General features: G+C 36.1%; 2 protein-coding genes across 4 annotated transcripts; one reads left to right on the top strand and one right to left on the bottom strand.

The window, feature by feature from the left end:
* The first annotated feature begins 499 nt into the window (after nucleotides 1-499).
* LOC114479042 (UDP-N-acetylglucosamine/UDP-glucose/GDP-mannose transporter-like) lies at nucleotides 500-9,097 on the top strand. Its single transcript, XM_028472470.1, has 13 exons — nucleotides 500-698; nucleotides 3,633-3,666; nucleotides 3,744-3,830; nucleotides 4,488-4,555; nucleotides 5,692-5,763; nucleotides 5,836-5,904; nucleotides 5,980-6,082; nucleotides 7,207-7,299; nucleotides 7,375-7,442; nucleotides 7,536-7,614; nucleotides 7,693-7,775; nucleotides 7,856-7,917; nucleotides 8,683-9,097. Exons 1-13 carry the CDS (start codon nucleotides 520-522, stop codon nucleotides 8,691-8,693), a joined length of 1,008 nt encoding a protein of 335 aa, XP_028328271.1. The 5' UTR covers nucleotides 500-519; the 3' UTR covers nucleotides 8,694-9,097.
* mier1b (mesoderm induction early response 1b, transcriptional regulator) lies at nucleotides 8,968-20,770 on the bottom strand. Of its 3 annotated transcripts, none has more exons than XM_028472468.1 (13): nucleotides 20,663-20,770; nucleotides 20,012-20,036; nucleotides 18,333-18,481; nucleotides 18,025-18,243; nucleotides 15,748-15,877; nucleotides 15,588-15,655; nucleotides 14,772-14,844; nucleotides 14,556-14,707; nucleotides 14,399-14,480; nucleotides 14,072-14,166; nucleotides 13,004-13,131; nucleotides 11,458-11,588; nucleotides 8,968-10,643 (listed from the first exon to the last, which is right to left on the bottom strand). In XM_028472468.1, exons 1-13 carry the CDS (start codon nucleotides 20,669-20,671, stop codon nucleotides 10,327-10,329), a joined length of 1,578 nt encoding a protein of 525 aa, XP_028328269.1. In that variant the 5' UTR covers nucleotides 20,672-20,770; the 3' UTR covers nucleotides 8,968-10,326. The 3 variants fall into 3 exon arrangements, with proteins under 3 accessions (XP_028328269.1, XP_028328270.1, XP_028328268.1); XM_028472469.1 differs by having other exon boundaries at nucleotides 13,004-13,050; nucleotides 18,333-18,505; nucleotides 20,663-20,681; XM_028472467.1 differs by having other exon boundaries at nucleotides 18,333-18,505; nucleotides 20,663-20,680.
* Between the last annotated feature and the right edge of the window lie 176 nt (nucleotides 20,771-20,946).

Raw genomic sequence — 20,946 nt, 5'->3', positions numbered from 1 at the left:
GTGTAGGGGGAAAATCTAAACAAAGACTACTGATAAGGTTACCATCACATTGGTTTCCATTTTTTGGATGTTTTCTGCTTAATTCCACTCAAATAATTTAAATATTGTGACATTACATATTGCAAGTAAAGACTATAAAATATAAATAATATAATATAGTCACCCAGTCACCCCCCCACCCCGTTTTTTTGTTTTATTTTATTAAACAATTATAATTTACATATTCATACAACAAAGATCCAAGACTTACAACGCATAGAATTTTCATAACATTAAAAAAAGAAAATGTTGCTGGCAAAAATAGCTATTTATATTAATTATAAATAATTGCTATTTTATTATTATTATTATTATTATTATTATTATTATTATTATTATTATTATTATTATTATTATGTAACTAGGCAAGATTTTCTTTTTCTTTTTTTAAAGTTATTTAAAAGAAAAAACTGTTTATCGCCGTGCGCATGCGCATCCCCACGCCCTGCTCGTGCAGCTGTTCACTATAAACTTTGAACGATGGCTGCGTCTCAACGTCGACCGCAGCCGCAGCCGCAGCGCGACGAGGCGTCCGTTATACCCGGTCCACAGAGCAGGGAGGACAGGCCGGTGTTCGCTAAGCTTCTGGCGGCGGCGTTTTACGGTGTCAGCTCGTTCCTCATCGTTGTTGTGAACAAAAGCGTTTTGACCAACTACAGGTAAAAGTTCAATGTAACAGTACACCCAGCGTGGTCACAGGTCACATGCATTAGTTACCATGGAGACAAGCGCGCAGGTTTAACAAGTGTGTCATTCATGATGAATGGAATAACCTACAATGTTATGTTTGTGTAAAAGTGCTGGGCAACATGTTTTTCTAAAGGGTTTTCTCCTTTTACCTACTGTGTACTTAGTGATATATTATGAGCAAACTAAGTAATATGATTTCTGATATAACTAATGCAATATGTAAATTATATATAAATTATGCCACGTGTCCACATATAAAACGGTAATAAAGCTTAATTACCAGGTTGGGACGATACACAAATCTCAATTCTAAGTATGCATACTATGTACTTATGGGTACAGACTCGTGTGCAGACTTCAAGAACGGACTTGCGGAGTGCGCAAGCGCGGACAAAGCAAACTTCCTGACATGATTGTGTGGAGCATGTGCGCTCCACTGTATACATCAAAGCAAAGTCTTTTACGGAGACTGAATTAAATGTGGAAACCAAGAGTAAAAAAGGTCTGTCATTTATTCATTTTAATTGCTAGGTGGAGGGGTGATTAAGGATTACATTCAATTTAAATTCAAAGTGTTTATTGTCATATGTGCAGTTAGAAACACGTTTTCCTGTACAATGAAATTACTACCTTGCTTATGAACTAAGATATAATACAATGAAATTACTACCTTGCTTATGAACTAAGATATAATAATGTGTTTATACAAGTGAAATCTAACAGTGGAAAATACAACACTGCAACACTGCCAATAGAACTAACAGCTGGATTAACCTTCATGTAGAGACAAAACAAGCTGCAAACTTGTTTTGAAAGAGGAACTATTCTTGAACTGGAGGAATGCTAACAACGTCTGGCAGGGAACACGGCCAACACGAACAACGATAGAGAGGAAGAGGAATAAAAACAAGACAACACTGACTACAGATGAGAATACACAAGAAAGGACTGTTCAGAACAACTCAAGAATGTTTGACCAGAGAGACATGTAAACCCATGTAAATTTGCGATGGTAAAACGGGACGGGACCCTGATAAGCAAACTGCTTCTCTCGTCTCCTTTTTCGGCATGTACAAAAAATGTAAAAAAAAAAAAAAAAAAAAGTTAATGTAACCATGTCGGAAATAAACTGAATAAATAAATAAATAAATAAATAAATAAAAATACTATGTATCATTGAGTAGATGTCATTGTTGTAAATATTAAGTATTTTGTAAACCAATTAAACGTTTGGTGATAAATAAAACAGATTTCATGAACATTTTATGTATAACAAAAATAAAATAATTTATATCAAAATAAGGCACTTGAATTCTTACTTAATAATTAGATTTTTTCAGGTATTAAATTCATAATAATTGTTTAAAAAAATAATAATAATAAAAGCTAAATAACTAATAAATAAATAATTCAGGATATATTTTATAACTACTAAGGTTTTTTTAATTCTCAATAATTATATGTTTTAGGTAATACATTTTTAAAGAAAAACAAAATTGTGTCCTGAAAATATTTTCTTTAGGACAAAACAGAATCTGCACCACTTCAGGTATGAAATTAAACTTCTAATTATTATTATTATGTTCAATATACTGGTCAATGTATTTTTTATTTTTACACTGGCTATAAAGACAGTGACTGCCACTTGATGTCTAATCATTTATATTGATTTTTTATGTAATATTGTTGCCAGAGTCATCTCAACGTCCAAAAAATGTCATTAAAAAAAACCATAATTGTATTGTATCCAAGGAACTTTACTACAGACTTCAGTAGACGTTTTAATGCAGATCAACCTCTCAGTGTCTGTCACTAAATGCTCTGTATCCACAATGTTATAAAAAAAACTTTGCACAAAAAAAAAAAAAATGTAACACAACATTAGTAATGATGTGAACGCGTCTGTGATGTGTGATGTTACTAATGTGTTTCAGAGAACAGTGTTAAGGTTCATTAAAGTGTTCCGAAACGGTGTTCAGGTGGGCGGAGCCAGGCAGAAACCCAGGGTTTCTTCGATAAAACCTGCCAGCGACCAGGTTTAGTTGCCATGGTAACATACTCAGAGAACATACCTCGCGTTTAGGAATGGGATACTCAGAGTTTCCCTCATTTGAGCCCCAACATACTCAGACTTTGAACATAACCCGCTTCATTAAATACCCCTCTGGTGCGCATGCCCATTATCTACCGTAGGGAACTTTCACGATAGGATTGTTTTGCACTACACCGGACCCGTGTCCTTCTAGCTATAGTTCCGTCAGTTTTATTTTAGCCCTAACACTATCCCTAAATACCCTAAAATGTTTCTTTTTTGTGTATGTATTTTTATAGGTGGAATTTGCTGTGTTAAATTTGTTAAAATTAAAAAAAAAAATATGTCAAAAGTGGAATTTGAACCCATATCAGCAGAAGGAATATTCATTGAGTCTAGCACCTTAGAGCACTCGGCCATGCTAACACAGTGGCAACCCCGGGTTCGGAACTATAGACACTTTGTACACAAGATTATGTTCATTAGATCCATGTGATATTTGTGAAAAAGGAAAAAAAGAGCAAAAAAATATCTGGATAATAGAATCTGAATCGCTAAATTCTTATCAATTCCCATCCATATTCAAATCCGCTGACTAATTATCATCCAAACGCGCTTCCTTTTCTGACCTGTGGGGGCAGCAACAACAACAACAGAGGGTAGAGGGAGTCAGCATGTTAGAATGCTGCCCACTTTTTTTTATTTTTTTTTTTATGAACTGGCCCAATTTGTCCTGGTGACTCTTTAAACCACAGATTAACACTGTCAATCTATTTCTATAATTTATTTTTCATAATTGTTTAGATTTTTTAATGTTATCTGTGAATGTTGCTGTGCCACTGAGTTTCCAACTTGTCTTTGTGTTTTACAGATTTCCATCATCGACATGTGTCGGAATTGGACAAGTAAGCATGGCTTGATCTGAGCCTAATGACTCTTGTTTACCACTAGAACATAATTCTGCTCTTATAACTGTACATAGATGCTGGCCACCATCGTAGTTCTGCAGAGCGGGAAGATGTTGGGTGTCATCTCGTTTCCAGATACAGATTTAAGCATTCCGGGAAAGGTGAGATGCTGACATGAAACAGGAAGCATTCACAGCGTGATCAGATCAGAAGCAGCCTTTTCATGGAATTCCTCCATCTATTCCCTGTGTCTGCATTTTGGAGGTGGGAAGACCCAGTCTGAGCCAACAAAAGAAAGAACAACATCTACTGTTAATGAGAAATGTTAGAAATATATTTAAAATGTTTGCAATGTTTAATAAAATAACGTAAGCCTATTGATATTTCATGGAGGGTTTGAAATGTGTGAAGACACATTTTAAGGTAAAAAAAAAAAAAAAACGTTTAGAAATTGTGTTTACAGTTTTTTAGTAAGTGCTTGCACTTTTTTGATGAGATTGTTTCTCCGTCACCACTAGAGGGCAGTCTTACCATTGTGTAAATTGTGGCAATGCATGGAGGCTCCTGACTGCTGCTCTATTTATATTCTAGTTTTCAATTTTTTTTTTTGTTCACATACTCCCATGACAATTTGCGTACCCCTGGGGGTACCCGTACCCCACTTAAGGAACCTATGGTGTAGCGTACTGTACAAACACAACATACAGCGTACAGGGTGGTTATGCTGTTACCACACAGTCATAAATGAGCCCTACAGTTTGATCTCTTCTCTCTGCTATGGATCTTAACACATGTTTGTGTGTTTGTTGTTTCTGCAGATGTTCCCACTGCCTTTGCTGTATGTGGGAAATCAAATATCAGGACTGTTTGGCACGCAGCGACTCAAGTGAGAGCTTCTTAGATTAGCCGTCAGTCTAATCCAATAACTACGACAGTGTATTAGGACCACATTAAATAAAAAATACATTTGAGCACTACAGGATTAAAGTTGTAATATTTTGAAAATAAAGGCGTAATATTTTTAGATTAAAGTAATAATATTTCAAGATTAAAGGGGCAGTATTATGAAAAAATCACTTTAGAATTGTTTTGCTCTAATGATATATATCCCTTTAGCCTCATTCAGAAGGCTTGTTATTTCGCATTTTGTGAAAAGTCAGCTCCAAACGGGCAAGTTTGATTTTTCTCGCATGTCACATCACATCGTGGAAACTCCTCCTCCTGACAATCCTGGCTCCTCCTCCCCTATAAGAATGTGAGCTGCTCCCTCTCAAAGTGCCTCACAGCTAAAACAAACACTGCAGTTTAACACAGAATATATATTATACTTTATTGTCATATATGTAAAGCTTGATACACAAAATGTATTCTCTGCATTTAACACCTCCCTGAGGAGCAGTGGGCAGCAACGGTGTAGCACCCGGAGCAGTTCCATTTTTAGTATTAGTTATATTGCTTCGTATCACCTTTGCCTTGATCTGCGACACAACGGTTGGACAAAACAAAGGATTAAGTAAGTAATATTTATTTATTTTTAAATTAAATTCATAATATTTTGAGAATAAAGTTGTATAATATTGAGATTAAAGTTGTAATATTTTTAAGTTAAAATAATATTTCAAGAATGAAGTTGTATAATATTGAGATTAAAGTGGTAATATTTTTCAATTAAAATCATATTTCGAGAATAAAGTTGTATTATTTCAAGAATAAAGTCATAATATTTCAAGAATAATATTTTAATATTTTGAGATTAAAGTTGTAATATTTTGAGATTAAGGTAAGAGCAAAGAGCCTCTTTAGTGGAGGAGAAACTGACTGGAAGTGGTTGACTTCAGGGCTATCAGCGTTAGTTGCGTTCGCTTCAACAGGGAATTCTGAGTGCTATACGAAATATTACGACTTTACTCTCGTAGCACTCATATCTTTATATTTTTAATGTGGCCCTAATACGCCGTCATAAATAACAATGAAGTCCATGCGAGTCCTTAAACGTGACTGAATGTATTTGTCATCCTGTAGTCTGCCAATGTTCACTGTGCTGAGGAGGTTCAGTATTGTCCTCACTATGATGTTTGAAGGTCTTTTACTAAAGTAAGTTGAGCTCAGTTCTAATGCACGTGTGATGGACATGATGTTGACGACGGAGGTTTTGTTTCCTCACAGGAAGTCGTTCTCTGCCTCCATTAAGATGACCGTGTTCACAATGGTTTTTGGAGCTTTTATTGCAGCGAGGTGAGATGGATACACACCGATTTTTATCTTCAACTCTTTGTTTGAGATGAGTTTGGATGCTTGTCTTTGTCGTAGTGCTGACTTGGCGTTCGACCTGGAGGGATATGTGTTCATCATGCTGAATAATGTTCTGACTGCAGCCAGCGGGGCGTATGTCAAACAGAAGCTGGACTCCAAGGTGAGCAGCTGTTTGTTTATCCACCATTGTTTCTTTTTTATTTATATATTGGGCTGCAATGTTTAATGGTGGAGATGAAAACAAACTTCTTTTTGGAGTAAATCATGTTTAATTCATTGATCTATAAAGCTTACACTAAGGTTGTGTCTAATAAAAAATGATTCGGGGTAGCATCTTTAAATTGATGACAAAATGAACACCAAAACTAAAAAAAAAAGTGATTTTAAATGGATCCTCCACTGTTTTTACAAATATGGCCTAAAATCTTTAAAATATCCTCATTAGAAGATCTGTGCCTAACAAAATTCATTATTTTGCGCCATATTTGTTGATTAACTTTTAAAAGTGGGACTATTTTACCATTTTTAAAACCTGTGTTTCACCATCTTGAAATAACGTGATTGATGACTTCACACAACCCCATTTGCCTGTAAACATCCTATTGTTTTCTATTGGAGTGAAGCATTCAGCCTGTGCTTTAGATCATTTTGCAGCTTTTTTGGTCAAAAAGGCAATTTCTGATGCCTTTGGTTGCTGTGAAAAACCAGGAAAAGTTAAAGAAGTTCATGTAACTCTCTTTTGTTTATGGAAAGAGGACAAAAACAGTTGTGACCGGAAAAAAAATCTATGACTCCAGGGGACAACAGTTACAACTCTGCAGTTTGGTAGTAGGCAATGAAGCGGAGAAGAAGAGCTCTCCTAAGAGGCCTTTACTCTCGCTTAAGTTAGCGAGTAGTCTTGAACTGTTGAAGACACACAAACCCTGAGGATAGAAGTCCTTCAACAGTCTGTGATTTACTCGCTAACTTCAGCCACTAGAGCGTGTCAGCGCACTGTTTAAGGGAGAGAAAACAACTATTTTTATCCTCTTTTAGTAAACCAACATATTTAACTTTTCCTGATTATTTAGAGCAACCAAAATAATGCATTTTGTTAGGCATAGATCTTCTAATGACGACATTTCAAAGATTTTTGGCCACATTTGTAAAAACAGTGAAGGATCCCTTTGAAAACTATGAGACGCCTCTTTACTGTATCTACAGGCTGCATGTAAATAGAATAGAATAGAAAAAAGAAGAAGACTCTTTAAATAGATTAATAGGGTTTCCTCTGCTGTTCCACAGGAGCTGGGTAAATACGGCCTTCTATATTTCAATGCTTTGATCATGATTTTTCCCACCACGGTGTACGCCTACCTCTCTGGAGACCTGCAGATGGTGAGTGTGTGTGTGTGCGTGTGTGTGTATTCAGTGTAGCTGTATCAGATGCTGTTCTCTGTGTGTGTGCTGCAGGCCTGGGAGTTCAGAAGCTGGTCTGATCACCTGTTTGTGCTGCAGTTTGTGCTCTCCTGTGTGATGGGGTGAAGTATTCCCAGTATTCCCACTGTCTGTCAGAGAATGATCTCCCACTAAGCTGCTCCTCGGTGACTCTTGCTTTGCTCTGCGTTGTTCAGCTTTGTGTTAATGTACTCCATCATGCTGTGTACGCAGTACAACTCAGCCCTCACCACCTCCATCATAGGCTGCATTAAGGTGCGCTCTCTCTCTCTCTCTCTCTCTCTGTTATTCCTGATGCACACGTACGCGCTGACTTCCATGTGTCGTCCTCAGAATATCCTGGTGACCTACATTGGCATGGTGTTTGGAGGAGACTACATCTTCACCTGGACCAACTTTTTAGGTCTTAACATCAGGTGAGACCAGATCACACCAGCAGTTTCATCAAGTTTGGTTTTCCAGGAGCAAATGTTTGACTCTTTGTTTTTTTCCACAGCATCGCTGGGAGCCTGGTGTACTCATACATCACCTTCACACAGGAGAACACTAACAAGAGCAGTAAGTCTCATCTGTTATATTCAGGGTCCCCACGGTCATGAAATTCCTGGAAAAGTTATGGAATTTGAAAAAAAAAAGTTTCTAGTCTTGAAAAGTCATGGAATAATTTAACTGTTTTGGAAATATAGCCTATTTTATTTCAATATTTAAAATCCAACCTTTGCCATTACTATGGGACGTTAGGCAAGTCCCTTAACCCTAACACCTTGTATTATACATTGCTTTGGATAAAGATATCTGATAATTTAAATTGTAATCTTATCTAAACATGGTCACACTTAATGTTACATTCAATAGCTGATGTATCGTTATTTAAAAAATATTGCAAAAGAAGCGTCAAAGGCAACTGTGCCATTGTACTATGCTATATGATAAGTTATGGACATAATTGGCATTTCCTGTGCCATGTTTATGCTACTAACCGTGACACACTGTCAGACCTCTGCTACACTAGTACACTGGAAAAGCCTAATAATCATTATACATTAAAAATGTTGTACAACTCAAATGGGATGAAATTACCATAATTGCCCCAAAAAAAAAAAAAGATATCAAGAGTAAGTAGAAGTCAATAAAAGTGTAAAATAAGGCATGAATAAGAAATGTACATGCAGTTTCCTGATTGAACATAAACTATTGATTTATTTTACGTTTCTCTGCACTGTGGTAGCTCACCTAAGTCTATTACTGTATGATTATTGATCTGTAGCAACTGATTTATTTACTGTTATCAGTGTAGTAAACTTGACATTTTGTGTCTAACAGAGAAACTGTGACGCTTCAGTCCGACGATGATGATCGACATCCAACACACCTCATTCAGTTTGTAGAAACTGTATGTTTGGTGTACAAGTGTATTTTACCTCAATTTTTACATTGTATAATCAGAAATTATTTTTTTTAATGAACTTTATATTCCGTAATCTACCTTTTTATTTTAAATGATTTTATTCATCACTAATTTTTTTACGAAGGAAATAACAGATGTTATCTGTACGTGACATTTTGTGTATTTGTGAAGTGAAATCCTTGGAATGAAAATGCAACGTCACAATTCAATGATGAATTTATTAAATATAAACAATGTTATTCCACTAATAGCTGCTCATGGAATTACATTTCAGTTTTATTTAGTTTACAGAGAACAATGTCAAAAAAAAAAAAAAAGATATTTAATATTGAACAACTTTATCTTAACTTTTGAACGAATCTTAACTGTGGGGTATAAAAGTAAAGGGTAAGAAGTTAAGCTGAGTTGCAGTCACATGTTAAAGAGTGGTTGGTTGAAACTGAGCAGGCAGCGTGTGGAGCCATGGACTTGATCACAACGTCACTGTGAAGAGCTTGAGATCAAGCAGGTCACACAGCTAAAGGGCAGAAACAAGCAGAATAGGAATGGCTACTTTTTTTAAATGTGACATCACAAAGAACGTAAGTGTTTCTGCAAACAGAGCAAAAGCCTAAAATAGAGGAAGCCCAACAAAAACACATCATAAAATCATGCGACAGTTGCTCTGGGTACGAAATCTCTACAAACTTTACATTGAACATTCCAGACATTCTGTCGAGTAGAAACAAGATGTTGAGCAAAAAGCCATGTGGAAAAAATCCATCCCAAAAAACAAAAAATACAGAAAATTTCCACACTTGATATTATAATACAAGACATCACTGATGTCAGCTTGCTTCACACAAACAAACCTGCAGGTAGATTTATCCTCATCCAACCGACGGAACCGCTGCAACCAACAGAACAAGGAGAAAGTGATGAACGCGTTAAAATGCTGGTCTCTGACGTCACGCATCAGCAGAGAAAGAAAAATACAATCAAAGTGCAGTGAACTGGTGTCAGCAGCTGCTCCTCTAGGTTTGCTTATGTTGCTTAAAGTTGTTGTTTCACATGCCAAATCCATCACATCCTTCACAGCAAACAACCCATTTGTTAAATTGTGGTAAAAATATAAATATCTTCGGTAAAAAAATAGCACAACAATTTTCTTCTTGTTTCATACAAATATGAAAGGAAGGTTCTTGGCAAACTTTTTGCAGGCTAAAGATAGTTAGGGGTGGGGGGGTGAAGCTGTGTGAGGCTGTGCTCTTTGGGCTGTGATCATCAGTCATCTTCAAATTTCATACATTACGGAAGAGTTTTAGGTTTTAGGTATAGAATTGTAATAAAGGAAACATTGGAATGGTTTCTGCAATGTTGTAATACCGTGTTGTACCACAGGGTGGGGGGTGTGGGGGCTGAGGATGCTACAAGTCAACATAAAAAATGGAAATATCCCCTCGTCCATGTCGTAACTGGATCAGGACTAATCCTGAGTAACCAGGAAGTGAAACAGCAACAAAAGTTTTTAAGCTGTAAAAATCCAAAATAAAGATGAGTCTAAATGTAGCCGCTGGTGTTCAGTTCTCCTGCGTTCTGGCTGCTTCCGCCTCACTTTTGCCCAAAGGCTCGGCTTCGGTCCGACACCTCTTCACCGGTCTGTCGTTGATCACTGCTGCAGTGTCTCTGTGGTCCAACAGGGGCTCCAAGGAACCGTTTGTGTCGTAAATGGGAGCAGTCGATTGGCTGCAGCCGTTGGAGCTGCTGTCTGACACTAAAGGAGCGTCTGCTGAGGAGAAGGAGGGACCGTTGGACTGAACACCCTCAACTTTCACTGGATTCATCACAGGAAACTGAGCAACGTCCACTGATAGGCTCAGATTATGGCTCACAACACCTGAAGGAGAAAAAAGATATAACATCATTATTAATTCTTATTAGGTACTCATTTCATGTTTTGGACCAGCAACATTAAAGCTGCTATCCCTGATCATTATTTTATTAGATATTCAAATTTTATTTTGGCAGTCTTCAGAAAAACAAAAAACCAGACCAAATCATGATACAACTAATCAGCTGAAAGGGTGTAGGTTGAAGCAAAAGCCTATATAAACCTACCTCAGCACAAAAAACAAAACACGTTCTCTAGATCAGGGTTTCCCAAATGGGGGTACATGTACCCCTAGGGGTACGAGATGGCACTACAGGGGGTACTTGAAAAAATAAAGTGGAAAATTAACATCAAAAATGTCTTTGGGGTCGCCAGAAATTCTTAACATCAAAATGGGGTCACGATCCAAAAAAGGTTGAGAACCACAGCACTAGATAATGACACACAAAAATTAAGAAACAATTAACAAATATTAATATTTTTACACTACACATTCAATATATATTCTACACAGGCACAACAAAGTTAGACGGGCACTGGAGGCTCTGTATATAGGAGTCAGTGATGATGTTTGTGGTGGTTTAAGATGAGTTTAATGCAGCCAGGACAGGAAGAGGGAGGGCGGTGCACCTAATAAGTGATCCCTGGAAACATTCCCTCATAAAAAAAAAAACATTCCTTGCCCCACGGTGACGGCGTCTCATGCCAATTTTGTCTATTTTTGCGTTTATCCATTTTCATTGGTCGATTCCGTGAACGCGGATTTTATATGGCCCTAATATAATAATTAAATAGTAATGATTAAAAAGTGCTGACTCACCGTTCTGACTGCTGCTGTCTTCTCTCTCAGACTGGCTGGTGCTGCTGGAGGTGGAAGTGTTGGGTGGGGGCGACGCCGCCCTGCTGGACGCTGCACTTTCAGTCTCGTCTAGTAACCTGTCCATATAGTCTCTGATGGAACACAACAGCACACAGTCATAAGTAAGAAAGGATGCACATGTTCCATGTGACCATAATCAGATTCATCAGGTTTTACACAGACGTCCAATTATTGCTTTTTTCTTTTTCATTTGGACAAACTTTTTATAGACACTGACTACTTTAGAACAGGAACACCCACAGGTGAAAGTAACGGATTACAAGATTACACATTACCGGAATTGAATCAGTATTTTTACTTGTACTTAAGTATGTTTTAAAAGAAGTACAGTAATTTGTTACATTTTTACACCCAATCGTTACTGAGTAAATAATTATTTTTTTCTTTTAAAATGATCAACAGACATTGTGAAACAACAAAAAATGAAATGATCAGAAAACAATCAAATGCATCACATAATAGCTGACCAATCAGATTAAACGTAATGCGCTGCACCAAAACAGCATTAAATGGAGGTTATTTAATAAATGTCGCTATACTTAGAGAAAAGAATTGAATTCATTGGTGTTATTTTATTTAAAAAAGAACAGAAGCCTTTGTGGAAAATGAAGTTCCAATTCAGTAAGATTTGATCTTTTTCTTAAGTTTATACATGAGATGTTTACTGTATGCAAGGGAACCGTTTTTTTAAATGATCAGTTTTAGTTTGTTGTAACTAATATAATAACTGTCAAACTTAAAACTCTCCTTTGAGGGGGAGTCCTAAAGTGCTTTTAATTTAAACAAACATTTTGTTTTAAAATAAGCACAAGACCTAATCTATTATTGCTAGTTATCAATTATACATAAATAGTATTCTGAGTGAGAAACCTAATGGGATTTTATGTAAGCTAATAAATTCAGATTGTTGTTAACTTCCAGTAATAAATACAGTAGGAAACTGATCATATCACAGAACTAAATTGATTTTGTCAATCATACAAAACTGTATTAATTTACTTTTTGAGTGAAGTTGGTGCAAAATGACAGGACACAAATTAATCAAAGTCTATAGATGGTTTTTCTTTCATTTCTAATTAAAATGCATGCCCTCAGTCTACTACTTTACCAGGTTCATGTGTTCACCTTTATGAATTCAGAATATGTGAACTAAAATAATAAGAATTATGATGAAATAAAACACATTAAAAAAATGTGTTTAAATCATTTTTTTTGTTTTTATTTTATGAAATAAAACACCTACTGAAAACATCATTCTCAGATATACCAACAGGTATATAAACAAACTTTTATTTACTCTACCCAATATCTTTTCCCTAATAAATGCCACACACACACACACACACACACAAGTAAAAAGTAGAGAAATTGCAGGTTTAATCATATTGCACATGAACGTGATAACGTAACCCCAAACCAGTGCAGTATACAGCTGTTCAGACTCAGTTTGTTACTGTGAGCAGTTTTTATATAAAAGCAGACTTACGTGACACCAGGGTGGAGATTGTATTTCCTTTTCCCAAGTCTGGTTTGCTGTGCAAAGAAATCATAACGCTCAGACTTCTTCCACATGTAATAAAAGGCCACACATTCTCCTACAGACCTAGTTCTCACCTGAAAGATTTAATTCAGCAGACATGAAATGACCATTATTACCATCATGTCAAAACACAGGCGCAATTCAAATACAACAGCAGAATTTATTAGAAAAAAGATCATCAAACATTTCAAAAGCAAAAGGAAACATAAATTAAACAATAAATATGGTATGGACATTTAAAAATACAGGGTCTCTGTCTGATTAAATTAAACACAATCTCATTTTGTTTGAATATATAAATATATCCACTTCTACACAAACTGTCATGTTTTATATTTTAATCCACATTTATTTTGTAGATCTTGTAAGTCAATTACGATGACATTCTCAATTACTAAAGTTCAATTTCAAATAATCACAATTAATGAGCCTGAAATAAATAAGACCATTCCTCTTGCGTTAGCTTTCTGTTAGCATCTCTTATGACAACTGGTCCTAAATCAGCTGTAAGATACACCATAAACGAATATCTATCATCTAATTTATTTCCTATCTATTGTTACCGTGTTAGGTTTCCTAATCAATGAAAATTTATATAGGTTTTAATATTTTTGGTGTGGATCTCCGAGCCTTTTCAGTCAGTATACCCCTCATTTTAATTTTTTTTTTTTTAAATGTTAAAATGTGGGAAAGGTTTAGTTAACATATTTTAACTACATATGTAGAACTGTAACATGGTTCCCCAGTTTTGCGTTAAATTATAATTGACAATTTTCATTGAATTTTCATGCCAATTACAATGATCTGAACTTAAATACAATTTAATTACGGCAGCAGCAGCAGATTTTTAAAATTACAATCAAGGCATTATTGTAATCAATAATCAATTACATGATTGCCAAAATAATTGACCCCCACCCTAGAGAGAGACTCGTCCACACAAACTTAATTTTAAAAACACAGTGAACATCACAGATTACTACTTGTGAATGACTTTTCAAATGCTCCTCTTACCTTGTTGGCCTGTATTAAATGAAAGTCTTTTCCATAAGCTTTTAATCCGTGTTCAAAATTTCTACATTCCTCCTCAGTCCACACAGATATCTCCTCTGTTTCACAGGAAAAGTGTGTTAAGGCATCAAAAGGAATCCAGGCTGTTCTAAAGGTGGTAAGTGTGTGTGTGTGTGTGTGTGTGTGTGTGTGTGTGTGTGTGTGTGCGTGTGTGTGTGTGTGTGTGTGTGTGTGTGCGTGTGTGTGTGTGTGTGTGTGCGTGTGTGTGTGTGTGTGTGTGTGCGTGTGTGTGTGCGTGTGTGTGTGTGTGCGTGTGTGTGAGCTGCTCACCTCTGGCTGCTTTTACATTAAACCTAAGTCTTCTTAAAGCTTCATCTGTGTCAAAGTCACATTTAACTAGTTCATACAACGCCTGCAAAGGAAACAGATCAATAAGTCACGTGTCATGGTATATGAAATAGGTTCTCGTACCATCTTCTAATCCCACCTGTTCATTGTCTTTGATATGGGATCCCTCAGGGATTGCATCTACTCCCTTTTCCTCTCCTGTTCGCCTCGACGCCTCCGTCAAAAACTCCACAACCTTTCCTTCAGGAAGACACTCGGGATTCCACAACAGCTGGTCGTCGTTTTCATAAACTACAAGAAAAAAAAGATGGAGACTCTTGATCTGGACTCAAACAGGTCGACCATCGATTCTTACCTTTCTCATTTTCTTTATATTTACACAGACCAGCAGGAGTTTCTGCCTGATACATGGAGCCCACCATGATCTCCTGTTGGGAAAACAAGTTTGGTTTCATCAAACGTCAAAAAGTAATGATTACAAGTACTCACATTACTGTAATTAAGTTGCTTGTACGGATACTTTTTTAGTATATTTCTAAAACAGTAACTTTACTTGTACTTTAAGTACATTTTAAAAGAAGTAATTCATTACATTTCTACACCCAACCATTACTGAGTAAATTAATATTATTTTATTTCCGGTCGTTCCATTTTTGATCAACACCCACTTTTTATGGTTCAGGTTGTGGTTTCTACCTATTGTGTTGTTACCCACATGGCACTGTTTTAGAGTTCATAATAATATAATAATAATTTTCAAAAAAGTTTAACTTTTGCTTCTACATTTTCTGATTCTGTTGTAGAACTCAACTTCCAAACTAAAATTGCATTGAGGAGTGGAGGTAGTTTAACAAGGTCTGATGTGGTTCACTAACACCTAGTGACCGTGTGTTTACGTGCTATGCATATGTTTTTTTTCGTTAAAAAACGTGATTTAAAAAAAATTATTTGGAATTTCTTTGGATCAATACGATAATGGTGTGGTGAAACATCTCGATATATCACTGAATCCATGTTTTTCTTGCTGGCTCCCTGTCCAGGGTGTACCCCCGCCCAGCGCCCTATGAGAGCCGGAGATTGGCACCGGCAGACCCCCACGACCCTGATAAACGGGAATAAGCGGGTATGAAAATGGATGGATGGATGTTTTTCTTACACCCTTACAACATACCTTTTTCCAGTCCTCAGATGGAACATAGTCCTCATCTTCATCTGATTCTTCCTCTGCGTCGTTATGACCTGCAACCAGGTGCAATATCCGCTGAGTCAGCTAACTCTAGTGTTAAGAAAGTGCCTTAAAAAACGATCAATAGACTCTAAACGCCACATACTTTCAAAGTATTTTAGTTTGGGAGCACGAATGAGGTCTGCTGTGCCAAGGGACCTGACTGAGCGTGTGCGGCCTTCAGGGACCTCCTGGGCTTCCCCCTCCTGTCCTGATGAGGTCTTCACATCGTCAATCTGTAAACAAACAAAGAAAAGTTTCACACAGCTGTGGACAACAACAACATGTACACATACGAAGTTCTCCTACAGCTTTAGTCAAATTCAATTCAAGAATTTTTAAGACTTGTTATTGCCATTTGAAATGAAATTTAAGACAAACTTCACAGTAAACACACAAAATTACAGTAAAATACAAAAAACACAGACTAAAATGATCAAAATCACTCAAAAAACAAAAGATGTCTAGAAAAATAGCCAGAAATCTATAGAGGGATTATTGGTCTGCGTCCCTCTACATCACTTCCTGCAACACTGCGCATGTCGCCTGCAAAAAGAGCCGCTGTAATCATGTCTTGCTGTGCTGTTGGTTACACAAACCGTTTTGATAAATGCAATAAAACGCACAAGTTTTACAGAATCCCGTCAATTCGCAGCCCTTTTAAGGCAAACAAGAGACGTCTTTGGTTGCAGGCCATTAGAAGACACGAATGGAACGAGCAGATGATAAAAAATGCTCGACTTTGAGCATCAGTGCAGCAGCACGTCTACAACGTGACCCCAAGCTGACAGAAAAAACAATATTGGTATTAATATCTAACAAAGTAATGTAGGGGTGTGCCAAAATATTGATACGACAATATATCGTAAGGTTTCGTCTCGCGATATGTTATCGATTCACTGGCGGCAAATATCAATTTTTTAATTGCAACATAAATGACGAAAACAATATATATATATACATGATACACAGATAATGCAGTACATACACACTACAATGAGACTGTGTGTGTGCGCGTGCGTGTGTGTGTTAAGAGCCACTATGCAGTATACACTGTTTTACTTGGCTGTCATTCATGTGAAATTGATTGACAATGTTTTGTAATTCCTGTGAAATTGATTCAGTGCAGTAGATAAATTCTGAATAATGAAATTTCACGCGATATATTGTATCGTGATGCACCTGGCGATACCCAGCCGTAATGTCATGTGTTACAAATATTGGTTTTAATAGTGATAGAGGTAGATAGGCCCACAGACATTGCAGCAAATGAGTTGTGAAATGTTTACAATAATGACAGTGATTGAAGACAAGGTTGTAAAGCGATCAAAAGCAAGGTAAAATTGATTTGCAACGTTCTATTTTTCTAAATTACATACCCAGACATGCAGGAGCAGTTTGCAGTTGTTTTTCTTGTTAACAATGACCCAGACTTTATACATCCCAGTTCTCTTCCCTTGTCTTTGATCAGGGAGAACCTCAGTCTTCTGAGTTATAATCATGAAATAGTATATCCTGGACATGATTGTCAGTTACACAGCTGTAGACATCCAGTGTCGTGTAGGATTTCAGGCTCTCCCGGGAATAAAGACTTGGTGTGTCGATCAGGTAAGAACTGATGTCTGGCCACTGAAGTTTGGCCCATTTTTTCTCGTCATTTATCCACTCACCCGCATGTAACGCTGCATCACTTACTTTACCACTTGGTGATAAACTGTTGTAATATGCTGAAAGCATCGCCAGCTAACATCGCAACTGCAAGATTACAACGAATGGACATGACATTAGATAGTTTAAAGTGGCGGTCGTGGCTGTTTCTGCAATCAGGTTGCGAGTGCATCCGCCTTGTTGATAAATTAATAATATTTCTATAAAACAACAAAACTGAAAAAAAAAAAAAAAAAATAAAAACCATTAAGAAAAAACTTTGTTGGACAGGCAATTTTACATTTTCCCAGGTTGTTTATACGTTTTTTTTTTTTTTTTTTTAAAACTGTTACCATTTATTTAGAAATACGAAACTAATTACAATTATAAAATCCTACCTAAAATGTAAGACTTTTGAAACACTGATTTCAGACCTTATAATGACAATTAAGGCCCTATTTTTAAATTCATGAATTTAATGCCTTTTAAGACTTTTTAAGGATCCGCGGGAACCGTGTTTACTACTTTGAGCAGTATCTTCTTCACAGGCTTCGCACAGTAAAATTTCTTTTACCAAAACAATCAGTTTCTTAGCAGCTTAGAAGAAAAAAAAAAAGCGTTTGAACAGAACTTCAAACATTTGCTTTTGGACAGAAGCCCAACCAATGAGAATGCCTCAAATTTAGAGACAAATCCAGGATGAAATGTTACAATCTTTAGAAAACTGTTCACACACCTCAATCCTCTTCAGCTCGCCAGTGCTTCTGCTGCCTTCATCATTGTCAAGGTCCTCTTCTTCCTCCTCCTCCTCTTCCTCCTCCTCTTCTTCTTCTTCTTCCTCTTCCTCCTCCTCTTCCTCAGGTTCTTCCTCTTCCTCATCATCCTCCTCATCTGCTGGTGATCTGCCACCATAACCATAGAGGCTCAGCAGCTCATGAATGGGCATCTCTCCCTCCTAATGAAAGAAAAGCAAAACAATGCTTTCTGATCCCCAAAAAAACAAGTTCACACTAAAAACAACTGTTTCAAAATTCCCAAACAAACCCGTGCAAGATCTTCAATCTCGTGAGCATTGGTCTCGTCTGTGGCTGCCATTATTTCCTCTTCCTCCATCGTGCGCTCATCATCATAGTCATGGACGAGCATGTCCGCTGAAGGGTCGAAATCATGGTCCTCGGAACGTGCTGAACCTCCTGGAGAAGTTACCAGAAGGAGGGCTAACGTCAACTAATGTTAAAACTGAGTCAAAAAATTACAATATTCTGCACACATTTTTTACTGATGTTTAGGCATTTTTATTTAAACATATATTAAAATTGTATTCACACATTTTTAAAATGCTAATTAAAATCATTGGTACAGATACACGTTATGTCTTTATATGTAACAACATTCAGACATTCAAAGAGCATACATCGGATTATGTATGTTTTTAATTTAAAGTCTAATTTATTTCTTATATTCCTATGTAAAAGAGTTGATTGGATACAATTAAAAAAACACAAAAGCCATTGTGTAATTATGCAATTAAATCTGTGTTAGATGCGTTCACTTCAACAGGGAATTCTGAGCGCTGCATCATTACAAGTTCTTTAAGATTGAGCTTTATTCTCAAAAAATTACAACTAACTGTAAAGCCTGAACCATTAAATAATTGACCAAAAAATCCAATGATTTGAAACTGGAGCCATTATTGGTCCCTATGAACAACCAAAAAAATAAAATACATTAAAATATCAATTTCCATTTATGAGTTTTAATTTGTACCATATTTGATGCATCTGGTCTCGACGCTCAAATATTGTTTTTTGTTTTACCAACATAAAAACCCATTAAATAACCAACATGTCAACAACTTGGTAATTCCATACATACATAAGAATATTTTAGTGCTATTTTCATGCAGCAATGAAACTGGCACAATTTATTAAGATACAGCTTTATTCTCATAAAATTATGACTATTTTCAAAATATTACGATTTTAATCCCGAAATTTTACATTTGTAATCTCGAAATATTACAACTTTATCTTGAAATATTATGACTAAGCTAGAAAAATTATGACTTTATTCTTATGAAATTACGATTTTATTCTCATAAAATTATAACTTTATTCTCAAAATATGACGACTTTATTCTAAAAATATTACAACTTTAATGTAATAAAATTATGACTTTATTGTCATAATATTATGTTATTCACAAAATATTCCCTAAATATTACGACTTTATTCTCAAAATATTACAACTTTATTATCAAAATATTATGACATTAATCTCGAAATATTAAGGCTTTAATCTAATAACATTACCACTTTATTCTCATAAAATAGGACTTTATTCTCCTAAAATTACGACTTTATTCTCAAAATATTACAACTTTAATCAAATAAAATTACGACTTTATTCTCAAAATATTACAACTTTATTATCAAAATATTATGACATTAATCTCGAAATATTAAGGCTTTAATCTAATAACATTACCACTTTATTCTCATAAAATAGGACTTTATTCTCGTAAAATTACGACTTTATTCTCAAAATATTACAACTTTATTCTCATAAAATTACGACTTTATTCTCATAAAATTACTACGTTATTCTCAAAATATTATGACTTTAATCTCGTAGTGCTCAGATTTATTTTTATTTTGATGTGGCCCGATTACGCCGTCGTATATTCACACACATGCAAATGTAAATAAAATGAGAAAATTACCTGGGCTCGTGTTCCCGATGGAGGGCTGTAAAGCAGAGGAAACAGAGGGTATATATTAGGGTTAGGGTACACACTGGGCTGAGTGGCGCTGTGTTGTTTGTGATGGGAGGAAAAAGCGCGCCTGACCTGCAGTTAACTGCTGCTCATGTAGAGCACAGATAAGATCTCTGTTATTAACACCAGCATCATTAGTTCTGCCCACAACTGACTAATGAACACCAGCTTCGCTCTCCCACCACAGCTACTAATATAAGTTGGTACAATTAAATCCCCTTAATATTGGCGCGTTAAAATCACCCAATTATATTAGCTTGAGGGAAAAAAAACAGGACAATACACATCATGGGAAGATATTTGAAGCTAAAAATACACAAGGCGTTGGACTGAGCTCTTTTATACATAGCTGCGGTAATATCTTGCTAAAACTAATGTCGCTAATATCGCAGCTAACGCTGCTAACGGCTAGCTTAATCCGAAGTTTACCAAACACGCTCGAGTTGATAAATGTTTATTCTTCCTACAGCAAACACAGCCTGGTGAAGGTTTCTAATAATAAAGCGGCATTATATACACAGCAACCATTCCGAGCTGAACCAAACACTCCACAATGAGAATTTATTTTCTTCCAGAATATTTATTTCACTTTCTTACCTCCGCCATGTTTGCAATCCTGCAGGGTCACGTCAGGGGTCAGCAGTACCCGGATGTTAGGCCCCGCCCACCAGCAGTGTGGGCTTACGTCACACCCCCATATCATGATTATTTTGAATCCTACACTATGTTTCCTAATCTTAATTAATTGGAAAATATATGGGTTTTAGCCTGTACATTTTATATTCCAAACACAATGAAGGAAATGCAGCATGAAATAATAAACAATATATATCCCACTAATTCTTACAAAACAACTGAAGACAATATACTGCACTTATTTT

Source organism: Gouania willdenowi, chromosome 17 (genome assembly GCF_900634775.1).
Source record: "Gouania willdenowi chromosome 17, fGouWil2.1, whole genome shotgun sequence".
In the NCBI taxonomy this organism is placed as follows: Eukaryota; Metazoa; Chordata; class Actinopteri; order Blenniiformes; family Gobiesocidae; genus Gouania; species Gouania willdenowi.
The sequence above is the reverse complement of the archived record's forward strand: the minus strand, read 5'-3'. Positions and strand labels throughout refer to the sequence as shown.